The sequence below is a fragment of the Thalassophryne amazonica genome, chromosome 12 (genome assembly GCF_902500255.1).
Source record: "Thalassophryne amazonica chromosome 12, fThaAma1.1, whole genome shotgun sequence".
NCBI lineage: Eukaryota > Metazoa > Chordata > Actinopteri > Batrachoidiformes > Batrachoididae > Thalassophryne > Thalassophryne amazonica.
In genome coordinates, this window is record NC_047114.1 from 98778845 (window position 1) to 98800764 (window position 21920).

Genomic DNA, 21920 nt, shown 5'->3' on the forward strand with positions numbered 1-21920 from the left:
CCTTGTACCATTCTGAGGTGTACCTGTCTGCCCCCGGGGATTTGTTTAATTTTAATTTTGAAATTGCTGCATCAATCTCTCGTTCCGTGATTTCTGATACAAGACCCCGATTTTGCTCCTCTGTAACTTTAGGTAGATGTAGTTTATCTAAAGTTGTCTATTTCTGTTATATTATCAGTTGTTGAGTTTGAGTATAAATTTGTGTAATATGCTTCAAAACACACAGCCAGTTACAAAGGAGACGGAAATGTGTTTGTTTACCTGAGACCGCTTGAAATGAAGTGTCTGTGGAAGTGGAGTATCTTGACTGCCCACTTGAGGCTGGTTCCAAAACAGCAGATACTCACATAGGACTCCATGTTAAAATGTCCATCTTTCGAGCAGAAATAAACATGTTTACAGCCTGGTACAAAAAAAAGCATTTTTGGTCTCTATAGGAAGTTTCCTCCTCGATGACAACTGTACAGTGATTTTTTTTTTTTCCTAACTTCTTAGCTTAAGATGTTTTAAGCCATAAAACTTAATTTTGGGGGCGTGGTTGCTGCAGCTGGTTGTGGAGACTGTCTGCTTGTCTGGAATATTGTGTTACGAACACCTGAAATAATCTGGCTTGTTGTTTGGTGGCACGTCCTAAAGGATCAGACGCCTCTGTTACTGTATTCACACATAATAAAACTGTCGTCGGATTTAATGTTGTATACTAACGGTGTTGGCACTATTAGCAGCTGTTGGTAGCTTCACCTGTTTGTCCACTTCATGCACACTTACTGAGAAAATGCGTACCTCTAAATCGTCATGTCCACAACAAAGTAAACCATTTGGAAAACTACCACACAGTCCAGAAAAATATGATTTAATGAACACCCGAATGGAGTTTTGGCAACTTGAACTGTGAGAGAGGCATGTTCAAGCATTTTTGGGTTTTTTTGGGGGGTTTTTTTTCCTCCAGACATAGAGCCACCCATTAGACCAAAGGGGCTGATTACTTATGCAACCCATCATCTTGGCTTTTATATTTTTTATTAATTTGTATCACATTGTAGAGATTTGCTTTCATTTTGAGTTTAAGGAAGATAATTGTAGAAATGTTAATTTTTTTTTAATTGAAATGACAAACAAATTAAAATGTGTGAAATACCAAGTGTTCCAGTACTTTGGAGGGCATTGTACAATGCAGTTGGCTAAATTTGATCATATGAACGATTCACATCAACACAACATAATTGTAGGAAGTGAGCATTTTTTTGTCCACTGTCCTGAGTGTGATGAAAAATGAGAATCTGAACACACAAGAATTCATACAGAAGAAAATTGCTGCTCTGAATGTGGTAAAAGATAAAAACAATCTGAACCAATGCATGAGGATTCTTTCAGAAGAGAAACAGTTTGGCTGTAGTAAAAAAAAAAGGGGGAGGGAGGGGCGAGGAGCAATGAGACTGTATGCAGAAGAGAAACTATTGGGCAGTTATGCTCAGTGAAATATTTTGGCAAAAAAAAAAAAAATCTAAACATGTATGAAAGTGTTTTAATAACTATAATTTTAAAGTGCAAATGCAACTTGACACCAACTCACATTATTTGATGATTTGATATGATTGAATTGTGATCCTAACACATTATTTTGCTAAAGTCTTACCTCTGTAACAGCAGTCAGGTTTCATGATGCCAAAAGCAGCTGAAACGTGGCGGTTTGAGTGTAACATCAAAGAGATATAGCATCAGGCTGTCTGGGTTCAAATAAGTGCTCTGAAGAAAAACATTATTTTATCAGCTTCTGAAAGCTGGGAAACTATGTGGAAAGGTTTGGACCATGTGTAAAGTGCAATAAAAAAAACCAATTGGTTTAATGATTACAGATTTAAAAGACAATGTGGTGATGATTCAGTGAGGACAGCTCAGTGGTAAGATTGTGTTAGAAGTTATTTTGCGTGTTAACCACAGAAATTCACATGCAAACATCAGTGGTTATGTGCTTTTGTGTAACGTAAATTACATGTCTGTTTACAGTTCAAGATTGTAAAAGATGGAGGGCAGCAGCTATTAAATATTTTTGGAATAGTCTGTTAATTAATCAGATAAAGAGTACTTTTGTTTTTAAGTTGTCAGTAGTGGCAGGGCTCTCCCTAAGCAATGGCACAATGTCGCTGTACATTCATGCAGATTTTTAAGTTTCGTGTGTTCCCTCATTCTCTGTTTTCCCGGGTAATTATTTTTTCACGTCATGTGTTTTGGAGCTTTCATGGACCGTAATTACAGGCTTCAGTCTGTGAACAGGCTGGAAGCTACTAACCACCAGACCTATAGCAGGGCTGTGAAAACTCTGCAGATCCGTGGGATTCCACGGATTTCATCATGGGGAGGGGGGTGGGGTGTTAGTGTTGTACTCTTTAATCATGATCATCACTGAGTTAAAATGCTTATCGCAAAGCGTTCTCTTTTTTTACGACATTGTGTAACTTTTATAAGTCCGCGGACACAGATCTGTGTGTTACAGATACAAAATCAGTTTCCTCGGATCCGCGGAGTTTCGCGGAGGAAAAATGCCACTCAAAGCGTAGCTGTTACGACAGTTGTCGTAAGCAGGACTGGTTGGTTGCTGCAGCAACGCTGTTTGGCTCCTGTGCGACGCTTAAGCTAAACTTAGCATGTGGACATCCCAAACTTTTAGAGCTTTCAAGGTTTTAAAAGATTTGTGCAGCATGTCTGTGTCACGGACCGACGTCGCACAGAGAGAAGATGGTGAGAAAGACTTTGAAAAAGTCTTATAAGGACAAGAATCCGTGGAATCATCGCTGGCTTCATCAACACACCTGAAAGATAAAAGAAACGGGAAAAGTGAACTGTGCCCTCTCAGGAAAACGCGGTAAAAATTTTCTCTCCCTGAAAAATAAACATTCTGCTGTTCAAACAGGATTTTAGACAAGATTATGTGACTTTTTTCATTAATCTAGACTTTCTTTCATTGTAAAAAAGACATTGTGGCTTTGAGTGGATTTAGGCTGCATGAATTTACACACGAATATGTGACTTTTTACTATAAGGTATGTTATTGATATTTTACCATGATTTTCCAAATATTCTCCAAGCTTTAGCTGTGGTTTTTGAAATGATGTAACAGTCTTTTCAGTCTTCATAAATTTCATGGAGTTTAATTGTTCTGAGTTGATGCATAATTTGGTTTACAATTAAAAGGAAAATCATTCCAGATCCTACTTCCACGTCATATTCTGTTATTTCAACATCATCATCAACAGGTCAAATAAAAGGTTGAATATAGGATCATTTAAATATCCACTAATTTTGAGATTTGTTCTTCCAGAAGATGTTGAAAAAGTATCAATAGATAAAAATTTAATTTCCCCTGAAGCAAATTTTCCTCTGATTTCACAATTTTCATTTCACAGCCCTGCTATAGGCAGAATGGAACCGGATAATTACAACTGGTAATTAGCGGAGAGTGGAGGACAATTGGCAGAATGGGTGATTTTTGTTTATATTACACCTGAAACAAATATTGATGAGATGATCAAGTCTCACCATTAAAATAGTTATTTGGCCTCTATATAAAGCTATAGGTCGGCATTTGAAGCCCCAAACTCTTGACAGAACAGCGATGGAATGGCAGAACAGAGTAGACATAACAGAATCGCTTACCCATTCAGCCTATAGAAGGTAGCAGTGTACAACACTAACATGCTCCAGCATGATGGGGGGAACTTTCTGCTTTGTATGATAACATTTTATTGCATTAACTTGAGATTTTTTTATCAGTGCATGAAGCTTGGGAGGTAGGTTGCATAGTAAGGTGCTGTTCTGTCAATCATTCCATCAATTGTATTATCTTTCTGGTTCTGCCGATTAGTACCCGCTGGACAGGCTGCATGTGAAGGTGAACATAGCCTGTGTGGAGTGCAGCATTTCCACAAAAGCTGGACTGATAAATCAACTGTGCAGCCTGTTGATAAAAACTCATCAAATCAGAATAAAGGCATTTTTGAATAGTTAAACATGATTCACTTAGTGTGTGTTCTTTCGTGTCATCTGTGGAGGTGGAGAGCAGCAACCAAACCATGTTTTAAAAAAAAAAATGCAATACGGCTTAACTTCAAATGTGCAATAAGTCCATTTCAGATGATCAGCGTGGCCCCTTTTTCTCTTAAAGGCTTTATTTTACTTTGTGTCGTCTGCTACATTGATTAGTGCTTTCATTGGTTAAGGCGTATATACTACAGTGTTAAATGAAGTCTTGAGGCAAAGAATTTGCCTCGGACATTTTTTGTAATTATTCAAGTTACTCAATTAATTGTTTCAGCCCTACAAATATACAGCAAACACTTGTGATGTACATCTCCAAACTATCACTTCCATCAGTGCAACAACTTAATGGATTCATGTCACACTCACCACTCTGCTTTATTTTAATAAATTCTAAATGCTATCAATTTAATTGCTCCTTTGCAGACATGCAGACGTTGTTGGTTATAAAAGAAGAAATTCTCCCTGAACAGCAGGAAAGAAACCTGAGTGTTGACCAGGAGGACAATAAAGAGGAACAAGAGAAACTCTGGATATGTCCACAGGTACAACAGCTTCACCAGCCGGAGGAGGCCGATATCACAGAGTTCGTTTTTACTGCTGTCCCCGTGAACAGTGAAAATGATGAAAACCCACAGTCATCACAAGTTCTTCAAAGCCAAAGTGATGAGAGCACAGAGGCTGAGCCTGTAGCCAGCGGCTCACCTGTACTCAGAACACTGACAGCACAAGCAGGTGCAGAGGACGATGGAGGACCACAGTCAGCTTCATGCAGTTGTTTACCACCAGATACCAATGGAAGGAGTTCAGGTTACTCTGAAACTGACAGTTTCAAAAGGAAGCGGACAAAAAAAATTAGGTCAGGCTTTAACAGTCTGATAAAGAGCAATGTCTCTGTTAGTCATAGCCAGTGCAACATGAAGAAGAAAAAATATAATGGTTCTGAAAATGGAAAAACATGTGGTCACATGAACTATTTAAAGCAAGAAAAAAAAAGGCAAGGAAGTGAAAAACCATTTAGCTGTTCTGAGTGTGGTAAGAAATTTGGATATAAGAACAGTCTTATCATACATATGAGAATTCACACAGGGCAGAAACCATTTAGCTGTTCTGAGTGTGGAAAAAGATTTGGACAAAAAGGCAGTATGATCACACACACGAGAATTCATACAGGACAAAAACCGTTTAGCTGTTCTGAGTGTGGTATAAGCTTTAGAAATAAAGGCAATGTGATCACACACATGAGAATTCATACAGGACAGAAACCATTTAGCTGTTCTGAGTGTGGTAAGAAATTTGGATATAAGAATAATCTGATCATGCATATGAGAATTCACACAGGGCAGAAACCGTTTAGCTGTTCTGAGTGTGGAAAAAGATTTGGACAAAAGAGCAGTATGGTCACACACATGAGAATTCACACAGGACAGAAACCATTTAGCTGTTCTGAGTGTGGTATAAGTTTTGGAATTAAAGGTAATCTGATCACGCACATGAGAATTCATACAAGACAGAAACCATTTAGCTGTTCTGAGTGTGGAATACGATTTGGATATAAGAACAGCCTGATCATGCACATGCGAATTCACACAGGGCAGAAACCATTTAGCTGTTCTGAGTGTGGAAAACAATTTGGACAAAAAAGCAGTCTCAACACACACATGCGAATTCACTCAGGGCAGAAACCATTTAGCTGTTCTGAGTGTGGAAAAAGATTTGGACAAAAGGGCAGTCTCACCACACACATGAGAATTCATACAGGACAGAAACCATTTAGCTGTTCTGAGTGTGGTAAAAGATTTGGAGATAGGAGCAGTCTGACCACACACTCCCGAATTCACACAGGACAGAAACCATTTAGCTGTTCTCAGTGTAGAAAAAGATTTGGACAAAAGGGCAGCCTGGTCACACACATGAGAATTCATACAGGGCAGAAACCATTTAGCTGTTCTGAGTGTGGAAAAAGTTTTGGACGAAAGGGCAGCCTGGTAACACACATGAGAATTCACACAGGGCAGAAACCATTTAGTTGTTCTGAGTGTGGTCAAAGATTTCGAGATAAGAACAGTCTGATAAGACACACAAGAATTCATACAGGACAGAAACCATTTACTTGTTCTGAGTGTGGTAAAAGATTTGGACAAAAGGGAAGTTTAAATTCACACATGAGAATTCACACAGGACAAAAACAGTTTAGCTGTTCTGAGTGTGGTAAAAGATTTGGGCATAAGAGCAGTCTGATCAGACACATGAGAGTTCACATAGGACACTCGAGACTAGTGTCCAGTAAGAACTCCAACCCACCTAAAACACAGGAGACCTCTTAGAAGAGAGAAAAACAGTGTTCTGACAGACCAGACCATACAGTAAAAGAGAACAAAAACTCAGAATGGACAGTTGGAAACAGCACACAAGGGCTGGATGATTCCAAGAAGGACTGGGAAATGAATACATAGATTAAGAAGGATCTGTACGGTGACTTACAAATGGATAACTTGGTTTTGATGGAGAAAGGATTTATAGTTTGAGCACAAGGTCAGGGACTTTTAACAAATGACAGCTTGGGACTCCGACGAGGGCGGTCGCATCTCCTCCACTCCCTTATCTCTGCTCTCTGCTTAAACCTTCAAGTCCCTACTTCACCAGACCGTGAATTCCTCAAATTATATTGGATTCTGGATCTATTGGACTACTATTGGATTAACCATGGAATTGATCAGCTCGCCTCTGAATACTGTTGACACCATTTTTCTACAAGAAGGTCAGGAGCGGGGGATCCTACCTGCCCAGATGGAACGTATCCTGTGGGCTATGTTCTTGACTCCTGGGGGTCTTGGTGTATTGCATGCTTGGCGCCTTCCTCCATTGAGGACGTCGAGGATTTATTCATTTTTGCTCTTATGGTAGCAGGGCTGGAACTTTCTGGCTTATGTGCTGCCCTGATCTACCGGAAAATTGCCAAGACGGCAGCATCAAGAACCACGGCCCCTCGCTTGTCCGTCATGATTAACAAGGTTGGCAAGGCAGTGCATTCTCAGACTGCGATGACTCTTGAATTCAGACACAAATTGGATGACATCTTGGAGCAGATGCAGACCCAGCGCCTGAAAAAAATATTAAGGGGCCAATGAGTTTATCACAGGGGGCGGGGTCGCCAAAAAAAAAAGTGCACACCGGAGGGGACGTGCCTCTGAGCGTGCCTAATGAATTGGGTGCGCTCCTGGAAAGCTCGTGTATTTAGGCTACACCGTTGTAAGAGACTCAAGCCGGGTTCACACGGCAGGATAATTAGGCCGATATTGGACCCGATCTTCCCCTTCCGACAATCTTAAGGACGCCTCGACAATCGTGATGACGTCAAAGATAATCTTATCAGATATTCCTGCCGTGTGTGGTGTGTTCAGAGCGCTCTGATCTGCTCGGAAGGGCTCTGATCGCAAATCGGGGATATTCAACATGTTGATTTTTTTTTTTGGCCCGATATCGCAGCGTGTGTTGTGTCCTCCGACCACAAACGAGCATGCAGCCTGCTGAATGTGACATGCAGCCAATCAGAAAGCGAGGTGACGGACATACGGAGTGGAAAATAAAATCAAAACAGCTGTTCTGACTTACCATAAGGTCCGGTGGTCGCGCTGTCTCCACTTCTTTAAAGAACACCTTGTCTTTTTCTTTTTGTATCGTTTATTCCCTCTGTTTTAAATAGTCCACAAAGTACCTCCGTTTGTTTAGTCTGAAGTCACGTTTAATCTCAAGAGATTTTTGCAAGATTTCCTGTCTGAACTGTAAATGCTCGTGTGTGAAATCTGTTCGTGTGTGGTGGTGTTGTTATTACTGTGTGGTTGGACACCACACACTGTACCACCAAACCTGTTAGATCCATGATTTTTTATCTTCACGTGTGTGGTCTCTCAGGTTTTGGAAACCTAAAGATAATTTTAAAATCCTGTCGTGTGAACCAGGCTTAAGAGTAAAGAGTGATGACAGTTTTTTTTTTATTATTATTTGAACGTATAGACCCTCGGTGAAGTGATCTCCTGCATACCACACAGAGCCGGTGTTCCGTCGAGATGAGGTTCATCAAAACATTAACGTGTGACAGGACTGCTCATTTATAGAGCAGTTTTCTGAAGAAAAATCATTGGAAATGTTTTTTGTTGTTTCTTACCTCAAAATTTCTGATTATTGTTAAAAAAAAAAAAAAAGTTTAGAACACTTAAATCAATAAATGGTTCTTTAGAAACCTTTCATCTGTAAATTAAAACCACCACATTTACTCGTATTTTTAGACAAAACATGGAAGCTTGTACATTTTTTTAAAGTCTGGTAGATTATTTATATCTCATTTCAACCAGAAAAACAAACACTAAATAAATACAAATGTTTTTTTATAAATGCAACAGGAAATAATTTAATAATGACTGCAGCGTGATTGTAAAGTAGGATTTCTGTGACATAAACCTCATGATGTTTTTTTTTTATATATAGTCATTTAAATTTGTAATTTCGTCAAAATATGTAATTGCCTTTAATGTTATCAGGACAGAGTCATTTCTAAAATATGAATTTGAGCACAATAAGTGGAGAGCTTCTACCTGTGCAAATGTCTTTTGACTTTGATTCGTGGACATTTTTAATGATCTGTTCATTTATTGTTAAAATATAAAATGAAACAGCTTTTTTAAAAATAATAAAATAGTTGCTGTTCAAAGAGCCTTTTATTTAGAAGCAGGTGATGTTCTGCTGGATTCTCGGGACCAGATGAAGGTCTCTTCTGCAGCTTTGAACTCTGGTGGTGTTGCTGAAGACACTTTTGTCCTATTTTGAAGAGCAGAGATGTTTTCTTTCAACTGGACTTCATGGTGTTCAGCTCATCAATGGAAGTTTGGTTGTCTGCACAGCAAATGTTCCTGATTGGGACAAACAAAAATATTTCTTTAAATATAAAGAAACAAACAGTTTATATATAAAAAAAAAATGGCAAAAAAAACCAATGGAAAAAAAATGCCAGAAAAAATAAGTTATTTAAAGTTGAGCTTTTGTGGTGTCTGAAAAAAGCTGTAGCTTTATTTGGTAAAAATAAGAAAGACTGAACCATTTACAAATTAAAGCATTCACTCAGATCAACTATGCTAAAAAGCTAAGCTAACGTTAGCCGATCAATAAACCTTCACAGCAGTGCAGAAACGTCACATTTTACTTTTATTTTATCCTCACCTCGATAAAGTTGCAGAACTAAACTCCGTTGGGCAAACTGGGACTTCGCATATATCCAAAAAGTGGGAGATTTCGGACTGAGTGGGTTTGCTCCATCCCCCCGGCTGCCTGCCTCGGTCTGCCCAGGAATGATGCCTGAAGGCCGGCTTCTCTATGCGGGTCGGCCCGCTGTCGCGGTTCGATCGATATCCCACCAAGTCGTCAGTCCTCCCTCAGTCGGCATCACTCCGAAAAGTAGCTGAAAAAAAGCTTCTCCCAGCAGGGTAATGGGAGAATCGTTTTGCTGTTTTTTTTAAAAGTTTTTTTGTGGTTCAGGCGACGTACATTCAAGATGGCGATCGCTGAACTTTTTTCAGGTTGGGGAAACAGCCAGTGTGACGTGGCCGCAATCTCTGCCCCCTTGCCGCTTCAGAAACGCACCGGCCTGGCGTTACGACGCATTGGGAAGCGTTAAAGCGTTGCGCTGAAGCTTGCAGTGTGAAAGGCCCTTGACACTGCCTGAATAATTCGAGCTTGCCCTCTGCCGCACTGACAAGCACAACCCTCAACCTATCAAATCGCTTGAACACAGACACATGCCATATCCGTTTGTTTTAAAATTAATTACTTTAGTTAATTAATTTGGTTTATTTGTTAAATATGTGATATTATTGAATAACTAATATTTTGCTATATTTTCCAGTATTTCTTTTTTCTTTTTATTTTTTGATAACTCTAACATCCGAGGTGGCGAAGTTGATGACGTGAGGGGGCGTCGCCCCCAAACGCCCCCTCGTGGTGCCGGGTCCGAGCAGATGCGTGCCTTGAAGTTGCAGATTTCAGAAGCTGGTAAATATTCTTAATTCATAATTGGGATTTGGTTGTTCAAGTGGAACTGTTAAGTGTTTTTCACTGCTTTCTTTGGCCTTGGTGAAATTATTCGGCTCCTTTCTTTTCTCAACCCACAACGACAATCAACTGACAGACTTACACATGGACAAAGATTGAAGCATGCTCCATTTTTTCCCCTATACCTCCCTTCCTGCCCCCCCATTACACACCCCGTCCCGGCCACCACTCATGCCACTCCTTTCCCCTCCGGGGGCTGCGCGGTTTTTAGCTGCAGCAGGACCCCGTCAAGTTTAGTACACATAAACAGTGTCAAATGTATATGTGTTGTCTTTAATTTTGATGTGTGCCATTGTTACGGTAAACAAGTAATAATTGTGGATTAATTGCTGTATTCTGAGGTAATTAGAGTGTAAACGTAATTGCCCTTTTTTGGGATCATTAAAGTTGTCTGAAGTTAAAATGTTTAAAAAATGGCAGGAATTTCACAAAATGATCAATGCTGATTCTGTCATAGAGCTGTTGAGAGTGTAAATCATCTAATATCAGCATACCAGACCCTTATACAAACCAACACAAGATGTGTAAATATCTACACTGGAAAGTATGCAAGGAACTGGAGGTGGAAGTAATGGGAAACATCTGGGAATATGATCCAGCATCCAATGGAAATGTAACCATCTTCTACAACAAGGATCCCAGCAGGAAGACGTATCAAAGGAGGTGCAGGAAAACCTGATATTGTCATCTGGAACAAGCATACTTTTTAAAAACAGTATAACTCCTAATTTTCTTGTTTGAACAAGAGCTAAACCTGGACTGATTTTATTGTCAAATCAGAATAAAATATATTTCAAAGTAAGTTCTCACATACAAGTAATTTGATCTGGTGTCATTGGTGCATAAACAATAATAAAAAGAAAATGAAAAAAAAAATTCTGCAAGAAGTAAATCTGTTCTTTTAAAGATGATACCTTGGATGAAAATCTTTCTGAATCTCTCACACTTTACTGTTTCACTGAGGCTGTGTGGTGAAGATGATCGTTGATTAAAATTACTTCACTGCTTTTTACATGTCGCGTCTGCTGTTCACACTTTTCCGCTTCCCTCTCTCTCTCCTCTCTCGTTGGCTCCTCCTCTCTCTGTGAGGGAACCAGAGACTCGTCACTCTCACACCGTGGTTTATTTGAGCAAACTTTGGAAACATGAAGGTTTTCATCTGTAAAATAAAGCCTAAATGTGTCACGAGCTACGCAGGCAGAAGGAGCTCTTTTTATTGGAAGACTGACGAGTTTTTGCTCTTTCACTGAGAGAGGCTGTGGCTCAGCTGGCTGCCGGCGGGGGAAGGGCGAGCAAGCAGCAGTCCGTTCAGCTCAAACAGCCTGGCTGGATTAAAAAACAATAACGGCGCTGTGGTAATAATATAATGGTGCTATGCCGTTGTTCCATTGTCTGGGTAGAATCCTGCATTTGTTTAACAAGAAAGTCAAGAGAAATGAATTTTAAAAAAAGATAAACCATTTACTTCTTCTGAGTGTATTAGAAGATTTGGAGAAGAGCCTTTATTGTCATTGTACATATATACAATGACATTTGTCTTCTGCATTTAACCCATCCTTTAGACACAATGAAAAAAAATAAGAGCAGTTGGCTCCCACAATCTGGCACCCGTGAACAACTCCAGGTGTAGAGACGCTGCCTGGGTAGGGCAGAGGAAGGAGCAGATACCTAAATAAGCATGTTTTGATTGTGGGAGGAAACCAGAGTGCCCGGAGGAATCCCACGCAGACATGGGGAGAAGATGCAAACTCCTCACAGAAAGGGTGGGAAGTCATCCCATAACCTTCTTGCGTTTTATTAAATAGAAATCAGAGAAATGTAAAATACAAAAAACAAAAAGACCCAAAAATGTTATTGATGTAACAGTCCCCAATGACTATGGCCTCAGTAGGGCTGAAGAGAAAAAAAAAATCACACAATACCAAGAACTTAAAAATGACTTGCAAACAACATGGTCATTGAAAGAAGTGTATATAATACCAGTTGTGGTGGGGGCAACAGGGCTGATGAAGAAGAACCTGCAGAAATGCCTTGAGGCAATTCCTGGTCATCCAAGTGCCCACGAGGTGCAGTTATCAGCAATTCAGGGAACAGCCACCATCTTGAAGAGAGCCACAGGCTCCACAGAATGAGGACAGAAAAGCAATGGAGAGGGTCATAAACACTGCCCTAAAGATCATTGGCTGCCCTCTGCCCAGTCTAGAAAACATTGACACATCCTGCTGCCTTAGGAAAACCAAGGCCATCACAGGAGACCCCGCACGCCCTGCCTACCCCCTGTTTGATCTGTTTCCCCTCCGGGAGATGCTGCAAATCAACAAAGTCCCACATCAGCAGGTTGACAAACAGCTTCTTTTCCTGGGCCATAGGCACTCCAAACACCCATGGATACACGCACACACACACAGACCTACTCCCATAAACCCCTTCTCCCCCAGTATACTGTACATAATTCAGTTTGTGCATATTGCACTTCACAGTGTATATTATACCTTCACTTTGCATGTCTCTTTTCAGAGAATACCTTCAGTCCGTCATACCCTTGTGTTGTTTTTGTCCCTTGTGATGTTTTTCTTCTTGCTCTTTTGAACATTTTTTGTGGTGTGTAGTAGCTCTGCAGGACCATCCTCAGTCCCCCCCCCCCCCCCCCCCCCCCCCCGTACAATGACGGTGAAGACTATTCTGTTCTAGCCCTCGGATGAAATACTGGCAATGTTTGGGGTGAAACTATAGACCGCAGGTTTGGGGTCCATTGCATTCTCTTAAAAAGAAATTCAAGAGAAATGAAATAAAAGACAAAAACCATTTGGCTGTTCTGAACACGAACACAGACACACATTAGAATTCATACCAAAACCTTTAAAAATGATCTACAAATAACCTACTGCTACGCGTTTCCCATCAGACCTCTTTCTCAGACAGACTCCTCAGAAACCACACTGAACAGCACTCTTCTATTTAATACAAGGTTGTAATTATCTATTTTATTTTAGTTATCTGTGTGTTACTTTAGTTACTCTTTAAGTGCAACAGCTATGGATTTTACTTCATTAATTTACTGCTGTGTGAATCGTATTCTCATGGTCCCTGTCTTCCCTTTTCCTCTGGCTCTCGTATGTGACAGTTCCTGTGTTTGGTTGTTCAGTGATTAAAGTTTTTTCGGAAATTCACGGAAATCCTGAGTTTTTACTTATGTGGTGGACATTTTCAGGTTATTTTTGATAACATACAGCAGAATCCATGCCCAAACAGTTAGTGCTGATAATACACCATGTTGGTTTACAAGCTGCCAATAAACTAAAAAGAAGGGTTATTTTAGTTTTGCTGGCAAGATTTTTTCATAGGATACTTCTACTAAACTAAACTTCTAGGATACTACTTTATGTACATTTCACAGCCAATCAAAAAAATCAGAACTCATTAATGCATAAAGAGGTGGAGTGTGCACGGTTCTGCGTGCAATGAAAGACACCCAAACACAATCTCTCAATGAAGTACGAGGTCTGTTAGAAAACTATCCGACCTTTTTATTTTTTTCAAAAACCATATGGATTTGAATCACGTGTGATTGCATCAGCCAAGCTTGAACCAGAGAAGCAGCTATCGTGACTCCACCTGATATGCCTCCCCTGAGAGTCGCCAGTACAATTAGTTTGCCCTGTGGACAACCTGGAGGAACCGGCATGTTACCCAAGGCAGACCTGACTTCAGATTGTTTCCCATGTTAAAGCTGACACAAAACAGATAGCGGGTAAGATTGTCCCAGGATCATAGGGCGCGTCCACCGGGTCACTCTGCCATGAAAGCGCATCTGCTTTACCATTTTTAGAGCCCGGTCGGTAGGTTAGCACAAAATTGGATTGGCTAAAGAAAATAGTCCATCTAGCATGTCAGGCATTGAAGTGTTTCACGGATCAAAGATATGCAGTTTTTTTGTGATCTGTGCAAACTAAAAACTGCATTTGTGCCTCCTCCAACCAGTGACACCACTTTAACCACCAAAAGCTCCAAGTCCCAGATGCTACAGTTATGCTCGGGCGGCGGTCAGTTTTTTTGGACAGAAAGGTACACTGGTGCAGCCTGTTATCTGTGGGATTAATTTGTGACAAAACCGCTCTGACACCCACATCAGATGCATTGACTTCAACCACAAACTGTCTGCCCGGGTCAGGGAGGAGCAGCAAGGGGGCCGCAGTGAATTGATGCCACCCATCATCCAGACGAATGGCCGGAGGGACAATGTCACATCATGCGACGGGGCTGCGATTGTGCTGAAATAACATATGAACTTGCTATAGAAATTTGCAAGATCCAGGAATCATTGAACTTCCTTTCAGGAGCCTGGAATGGCCCAGTCCCACGCGGCCGCAACCTTTTCAGGGTCCATCCTGGTCTAACCCTCAGCAATAACAAACCCCCGGAATGATACCGTTGGTTTGTGGAACTCGCATTTTTCAGCTTTCACAAATAAGTTATTTTGTAACAGGGTCTGCAGGATGGTGTGAACATGACAGGTGTGGGATTCAAAAAGCGACCAAAAAGCGTTAACAAATAACTGTAGTGCCCTGTGGGTGTGTTAAATGCTATCTTCCATTCATCACCCTGTTTAATTCTGACTAGATGGTATATGCAAAGATCAAGCTTGGTGAATATTTTTGCTCCTTCCATTAACTCTGAAGCGGTTAAAGAGGCAGCAGATACTGGTTCTTAACAGTTATATCTTTGAGTCCGAAGAGACTTATCTTTATTCTCTATGAAAAAGAACCCCGCCCCTGTGGGTGATGACGAAGGTCTAATCAAACCGGTTACAAGCGATTCCTGGATATACTCGTTCATTGCGGTGCGTTCAGGTGCCGAAAGAGAAAAAAGTTTTCCCCGGGGAGGAGCTCAATAGCGCAATCTCATTCTCAGTGAGGCTGCAGCAGTAAAAAACGTGCTCCCTTCGAGGTGGCAGGGAGGAAGCCAGGGTGAGGGGAGTGGAGAGACATTGGGGGGGGTAATAGGGATGGAGGGAGGCAGACATGCAGAAAGGAGGAGAGGGGAGGAATGTGACCGTCCTTGCCGGAGTCCCAAGCTGAAACTTTTGGGCTGTTCTGCACATAGTGAAATAATTTGGCAAAAAAATATCTGAGCACATGTATTAAAGTACGACAGCTGAGACCAAGCTTTACTAAATTCTAAATAACTTTTTAATGATATGAGATAGAAACGTACTCTTTTTTTTTTTTTTTTTTGCTGAAAAGTTAACTGCTGACTTTCGAGCCACCTTCCACCATCTTTGTACTCATCATAGAAGCTGTGTGATGACGTGCGCAATGTGAGTGTCCAATCAGAATTTGTTCACCATCACATGGTTTTCCAAAATCCAGTTGTAGGGCAGATTTACCTCGTGTGATAAACCAAAGATCGTTTTAAGCAGTGAGGTGTTACTAGTTGGCCCGTTTGAATAGCCATCTGGCCGTTGGCTCCAATGCGCCCTGTGCCATTACGCACAGCGATCAGTGAACGTGAGCAGACGGAGGGCCTCTCACATAATCTCGCGTGCTCAAACACAGAGTGTGTGAGTTTCAAAGATGCTCCTCTCCTCATTACCTGTGAATGTTATTGAATACGCCTGTGGCAAGCTCTCTCGCTCCTGCGTAAAGCACTGTTTACCATATCAATGGAGCGAGTGGGAGGGGCCACTCCTCAGAGTGTAAATGGGACAAAGTGTGAAAGCTGCTTTCAGAGCAGGACAGAACACTCCAAAACACAGTAGAAGTAGAAGTTTGTGATGTAACCTGTGTAATAGCAGACAGAGATTGCTTTGAGATGAAGACATACAAAACGCATAGACCATTTTGTATATATTGTTCAAAATGTGCATTTGTGTTTATTGTTTGAACCTTTTTGTTGTACAGTCTTTCACACAAGAGCCCAAATTATCTTTATAAAGTGTCAAAACAGTTGTTTATTATAGTTTTCTGTGTATTTTGAATAAATGTGTGTGGAAAATTATTTTTTTTACTTATTAATTAATTTATTTTTACTTTCTTATTTCTGATTGTAAACCTTTATTACACTTATAAAACACAACTATAGCATATATATTCTGAAAGTACAGGTTGTCCTGAAAAAAGAGACATAAAACGTGATTGTTGGATGCAGGGAGAGCTGTTAACAGCAATAATAAAACATTTATGCCAGGCGAGTGAGCTGTCCAAAAAATGCCCTCAGATCCCAGAGGGTTAATAACTGTATAATTTTTAAGTGCAAATACAACTTGTCACAAATTCACATTATTTGATGATTTCATGGTAATGATTGAATTGTTATCCTAACATGTCATGCTGGCATTGTTTTGGCATAAGAAACGCAGTCTGGTGTTGCAACACCAAAATCAACTGAAACGTGGCAATCTCAGCGTGACATCAGATAGATACAGAAGCAGGCTCTGGGCTGAAATTAGTGCGAGATCTGAAGAAAAACATAATTTTATCGGCATCTGAAAGCTGGGACAGTATGTGGAAAAGTTGGGACAATATGTAAAATGCAAATTTAATGGCCCCTTCACACATAGTGTGAAGTTTGGACGGCATTTGGACAAAAACGGTGAAACAGTTCAAAATTAGCACACCACAAAACATCACGCTGACAGGATGACATATTTACAAATACAAGTTTATTTGTAAAAAACCAACACATACACACATTACAGTAACTTGTGTGTTGGTTTTTTAACAAATAAAGCAACTAACCATTGATGAGAAGGCTCATTTTCCCATAATGCCTTTTGGCATCTGTGAGTTTTAAAGGCCAAACTTTAACAATTAGTGCATTAATTTAAAACTAATAGATATTTGTGATATCAGAGTTGATGTTAAAATCAATAAAACGCCCAGAATTAGTTTGATTTTTAAATCAAACCATAGGTCAAACCTGCTTTGCTTTTTATGCCTTTTGCCACACATCTGGGGCACTCTATGTTGAATGTAAATAACTTTTTTTTTCTTTGTAGCAGCCGGGCAGCCAGGTCCCTTCTGCTGGGGTAGGGTTGAGCTCAGCAACTCACAGCTGCCCGACTGCTGCAAAACATATAACAGACAGGAACTAATGTGTGATTTTAGGGTTTACAAATGTTTTTGACCGTTCAGCTTAATTCACTATGCCAGCAAAAAAAGAATGTTAGCAGACTAAAAGTTAGTGAAACTAAATTTAGCGGAAGCTAATTGGTCCACTGATGTTTAATCCACTAACACCAAAGCGCCTTGGGGCAACTGTTTGTTGTGATTTGGCGCTATATAAATAAAATTGATTGATTGAAATTGATTGATAACAAAAAAGTTAGCTTTGCTAATTAGTGGTAAGCAGATTAGCAGAACTGTGCCCACCACTGATTTTAATAAATGTTACTCTAAATGCAATTTAATTTCTCCTTTGCAGACATGCAGACTTTGTTGGTGATGAAAGAAGAAATTATCCCTGAACAGCAGGAAAGAAACCTGACTGTTGACCAGGAGGACATTAAAGAGGAACAAGAGAAACTCTGGATACATCCACAGGTACTACAGCTTTACCAGCCGGAGGAGGCCGATATCACAAAGTGCCCTTTTAGTGCTGTGAAGAGTGACAATGATGAAAAACCACAGTCATCACAGGTTCATCAAAGCCAAAGTGATGAGAGCACAGAGGCTGATCCTGTAGCCAGCAGCTCACCTGTACTCAGAACACTGACGGCACAAGCAGGTGGAGAGGACGATGGAGGACCACAGTCAGCTTCATGCAGTCGTTTACCACCAGATACCAATGGAAGGAGTTCTGAAACTGACAGTTACAAATGGAAGCAGACAAAACAATTTAGTTCAGGCTTTAATAGTCTGATAAACAGCAGTGTCTCTGTTACTCATAGCAGATGTAACATGAAGAAGAAAAAATATAATGGCTCTGAAAATGTAAAAGCATGTGGTCATATGAACTATTTAAAGCAAGAAAAGAGAAGGCAAAGAAGTGAAAAACCATTTAGCTGTTTTGAGTGTGGTGAGAATTTTGAAAAAAAGGGTCATGTGATTGCACCCATTAGAATTAATACAGAACAGAAACCATTTAGTTGTTCTGAGTGTGGAAAAACCTTTGAAAAAAAGCGCAGTCTGGTCACACACATGAGACGTCATACAGGGCAGAAACCATTTAGTTGTTCTGAGTGTGGTAAAAGATTTGGAGATAAGAGCAGTCTGGTCATACATATGAGAATTCACACAGGACAGAAACCATTTAGCTGTTCTGAATGTGGTAAAAGATTTGGAGATAAAAGCAATCTGTTCAAACACATGAGAATTCATACACGACAGAAACCATTTAGTTGTTCTGAGTGTGGTAAGAGATTTCGACAAAAGAGCACTTTGATCACACACATGATAATTCACACAGGACAGAAACAGTTTAGCTGTTCTGAGTGCGGTAAAAGATTTGGACTTAAGGGCAATCTCCTCACACACATGAGAATTCATACAAGACAGAAACCATTTCCTTGTTCTGAGTGTGGTAAAACATTTGGACATAAAAACAGTCTAATTGCACATATGACAGTTCACACAGGACAGAAGCCATTTCCTTGTTCTGAGTGTGGTAAAAGATTTGTACAAAAGAGCAATGTGATCAGACACATGAGAATTCATACAGGACAGTTTAGGAACGAAAGATCAGTTATTGATCAATAAAGCCATCATGGAGGACTGCAAAAAATGAAGAGAAACTTTTGCATGGCTTGGATTAACTATAAAAAGACATTTGACAGCGTACCGCACTCCTGGATCATGAGGTGCTTAGAACTCTACAACATGAATGAGGAAATAAGATCTTTCCTGAGAACACAAATGAACAAGTGGAAGACCACCATCACCCTAAACCACACAGAGGGGCAAATAATAATCCCAGATGTACAAGTGCAGAGAGGGATATTCCAGGGAGACATGCTCTCGCCACTTTTATTCTGTTTTACTGTAGAATCACTTGGTAAAACGCTGAAGGAGTATTGACATTGGATTGTACTTAAAGGAAAAGAAAATAGACTGTGCTGTGAATTAACAATCGATGCGTATGAATGAAAATGAGCTCATATAACTGAAATATCTGCCTCTCAAAGTCAGAATTCATCCATCATTGACGATTTCATAAATGCTGCCATTGACATAATTTTAACCAATCAGAAAAAAATCCCCCAGATCGCTTGTGCAATGCTGTCACATAGCATGGGCACAAAAAGCGACACATGGCAAACACATGCTGATGTAAATACTGTAATTTCTGGACTATAAACCACTACTTTTTTCACACGCTTTGAACACTGTGGCTTAAACAATGATGTGGCTTACATATGGATTTTTTACAGGCTTTCTCATAAGTTGAAATACGTCAATTGATGCTGTCCATTAATTGGCTGAAAGCTGCAGACCTCATGCGGCGTAAATTCACACGCACAATAAATATAAAGTCTTAGCTCTTAGTTGTAGTGGATTCATCAACATGTCCTGCAGAAAACGACGTCTGAAAACAATTAAATCCTTGTCGTGGATGAAGAAAAGTCCCTCTCCGCTACAGTCGTGCCTCCCCTTAGATCAATCAGTCAAGCTGTTTTTGTGCCTTGAGGTTTTAGTCCTGATGGACCTCAGCTGTCTGCCAGAGGGGAGGGTGACATAAAATCACTGTTATAGCAGACAGCGTGGCCGCCTGCTGATGGCTTTAGACCAGCCATACAAAAATGCTCTTAACTTTAAAGTGTAGGTGAAACCAAAATGTTCACAAATAATGATGAAATATTTCTTTTTAATTGCCTTTTTAATTTTATACACACTGTCATACAAGGAGACAATAAACAGAAATAATAAAATAAGTAACGTGATAAACCAACAAACAAACAAACAGTGGCCCGTACAGATAGTGACATTTTTCAATTCAAAATACAAATGTTTGTTTAACAATTAATTAAATTTCCAGTCCCATGTATGTTGTGAAAAGTTCCCAAGTCTTATGGAAGACATCAATCGTTATGGTGTAGTCGGCAGGTGAGATAGTCCAGGGAAACATAACTGAAAAGTCTTATGCCATTGTGTCCTAGTGGGAATCTGGTCTGAAATCCAATTAATAAGCAAACACTTTCTGGCACAAAAAGTGAACATTCGGTACAGTTTCTTATGAAATTTGTCAGTGATAATAGGGTTATTTAACCCAAGCAACAAAAACAAGGGGTTGCAGTTCAGATTGGTTGAAAATATTTTGTTCAGTTCCTGTCCGATCATCTACCAGAAATGTACTTTTGAGCACGACCAAAACAATGTGTAAGAGGGCCAGTCTCAACTTTACACTTTAAGCATAATGGGGAAGAATCAGGCTTGAATTTGTGGCGAAGATACGGAGAGATATGGGCTCTATGGAGAATCATGAGTTGAGTCGCTCTAACTCTATTACAGACACATAAAGTTTTTGCATTGCTCCAAGTATCCTTCCACTCCTCAGAAATTACAGAATTGAGTTCCTTCTTCCACAGTTCCCTCAAATGTGAGGTGTGAACTGTAGAGTACCTATTAAAAATATTATAAAATATTCTAATGGAGCAAGGCGACTCGTTTGAAAAGATTTGCCTCTCTGTGTCTGATATGTCTAGTTGCACAGGATCCGCAACATTCCTTCGAATAAACTCCCTCACCTGCTGATACTGATAAAAATCCTTCCAAGGAATACCAAATTTTCCTTTTAACTGTTTGAAACACATAAAAACATGTCCCTCAAAAAAGTCCTTCAGTTTAGATAAACCTTTATGGGCCTAATTTTGAAATCTATTATCTGTCATGCCAGGCACAAACTCAGGATTCTTCCATAATGGTGTGAACATAGACATTATATTTGTGCGGCCTTCTAGGCTTCTTACCGTCCGCCATGCTGTAGCTGTAGTAAGAGTAATCAGATTAGAGCAAGCGAGCCTTGTGTATCGGATCTTTCTGAAAAACAGTAGGTTTGCTAACGAACATTCAGACACGGAACTTTCTATATCCATCCATAATGAGTTAGATTTATTATGCACCCAGTCGGCTATAATTTGTAAATGTGTGCTCAGTAGGTAATTTTTAATGTCTGGAAGATCTAATCCTACGAAATGTTATTTTAAAAAAATCCTGAACAATAAAAGTTGATAAGTGCGCGCAGGTTAAGGATAAACTACAGCTGTCTGAAGCCTGCGCTCTATTTCAGCCGTCAGCCGTGGCCGTATTGTTGCTACGTTATCACCAGAACAGCACCTGCTGATTCAACCCCAAATCAATTGTAAACATGATGGACGTTGAGCTGTTTTCGGACAAGTGCTTTTGTAGTGTGGAGCTTTTTTTTTTTTAAAGGCCAGTCTGAAGGTGTCTGTGAAGCAACTGTGGGGACACAGCATTTATGGTTTAGAGCCTTATTTAGATGACAAACATTGGAGGAAAACCTTCAGTCTGACAACAGTGATGATATTGGTAGAGTTCAGAACATACATTGGTGATTATAAAACCCAAAAAAAATAATACAGGCGATTTCGACATGGGTGAAGGTGATAAACTGTTTTTTCTTTGGACATAATCAACTGATAAAAAAATTAGTTTTACTTTCTGTGAAATTAGAAAAAAGTGATGAGGAAGTGTGGATTTTTTTTATTTGTTCAAATCTGAAAAATGACACAAGGGGCTGAAAATATCAGCTATTTTTAAAATAAATATTGTTTTCCTTCTTGCGTATGTTATTATTAAATATTAAAACCATTCACACAAGAAGTA

General features: G+C 39.9%; 1 protein-coding gene and 1 long non-coding RNA gene across 5 annotated transcripts in view; one reads left to right on the forward strand and one right to left on the reverse strand.

The window, feature by feature from the left end:
• The window catches only part of LOC117522181 (zinc finger protein 260-like), a 66348-nt gene extending 47208 nt beyond the window's left edge, over nt 1–19140 (forward strand). For 2 of the 4 annotated variants that reach the window (XM_034183576.1, XM_034183575.1), the window contains 2 exons: nt 4462–6284; nt 18363–19139. In XM_034183576.1, coding sequence (XP_034039467.1) covers nt 4462–6284; nt 18363–18836 — 2297 coding nt within the window. In that variant the 3' untranslated portion in view covers nt 18837–19139. Of the gene's footprint in view, nt 1–4461; nt 6370–17562 lie in introns of those variants that run through there. The other 2 variants (XM_034183578.1, XM_034183577.1) reach the window with 2 other exon arrangements.
• LOC117522198 lies at nt 1172–18689 on the reverse strand. Its single transcript, XR_004564167.1, has 3 exons — nt 18676–18689; nt 17686–17690; nt 1172–1346 (listed from the first exon to the last, which is right to left on the reverse strand). It is a non-coding gene; the product is annotated as an uncharacterized LOC117522198 (long non-coding RNA).
• Nucleotides 19141–21920: the final 2780 nt, after the last annotated feature.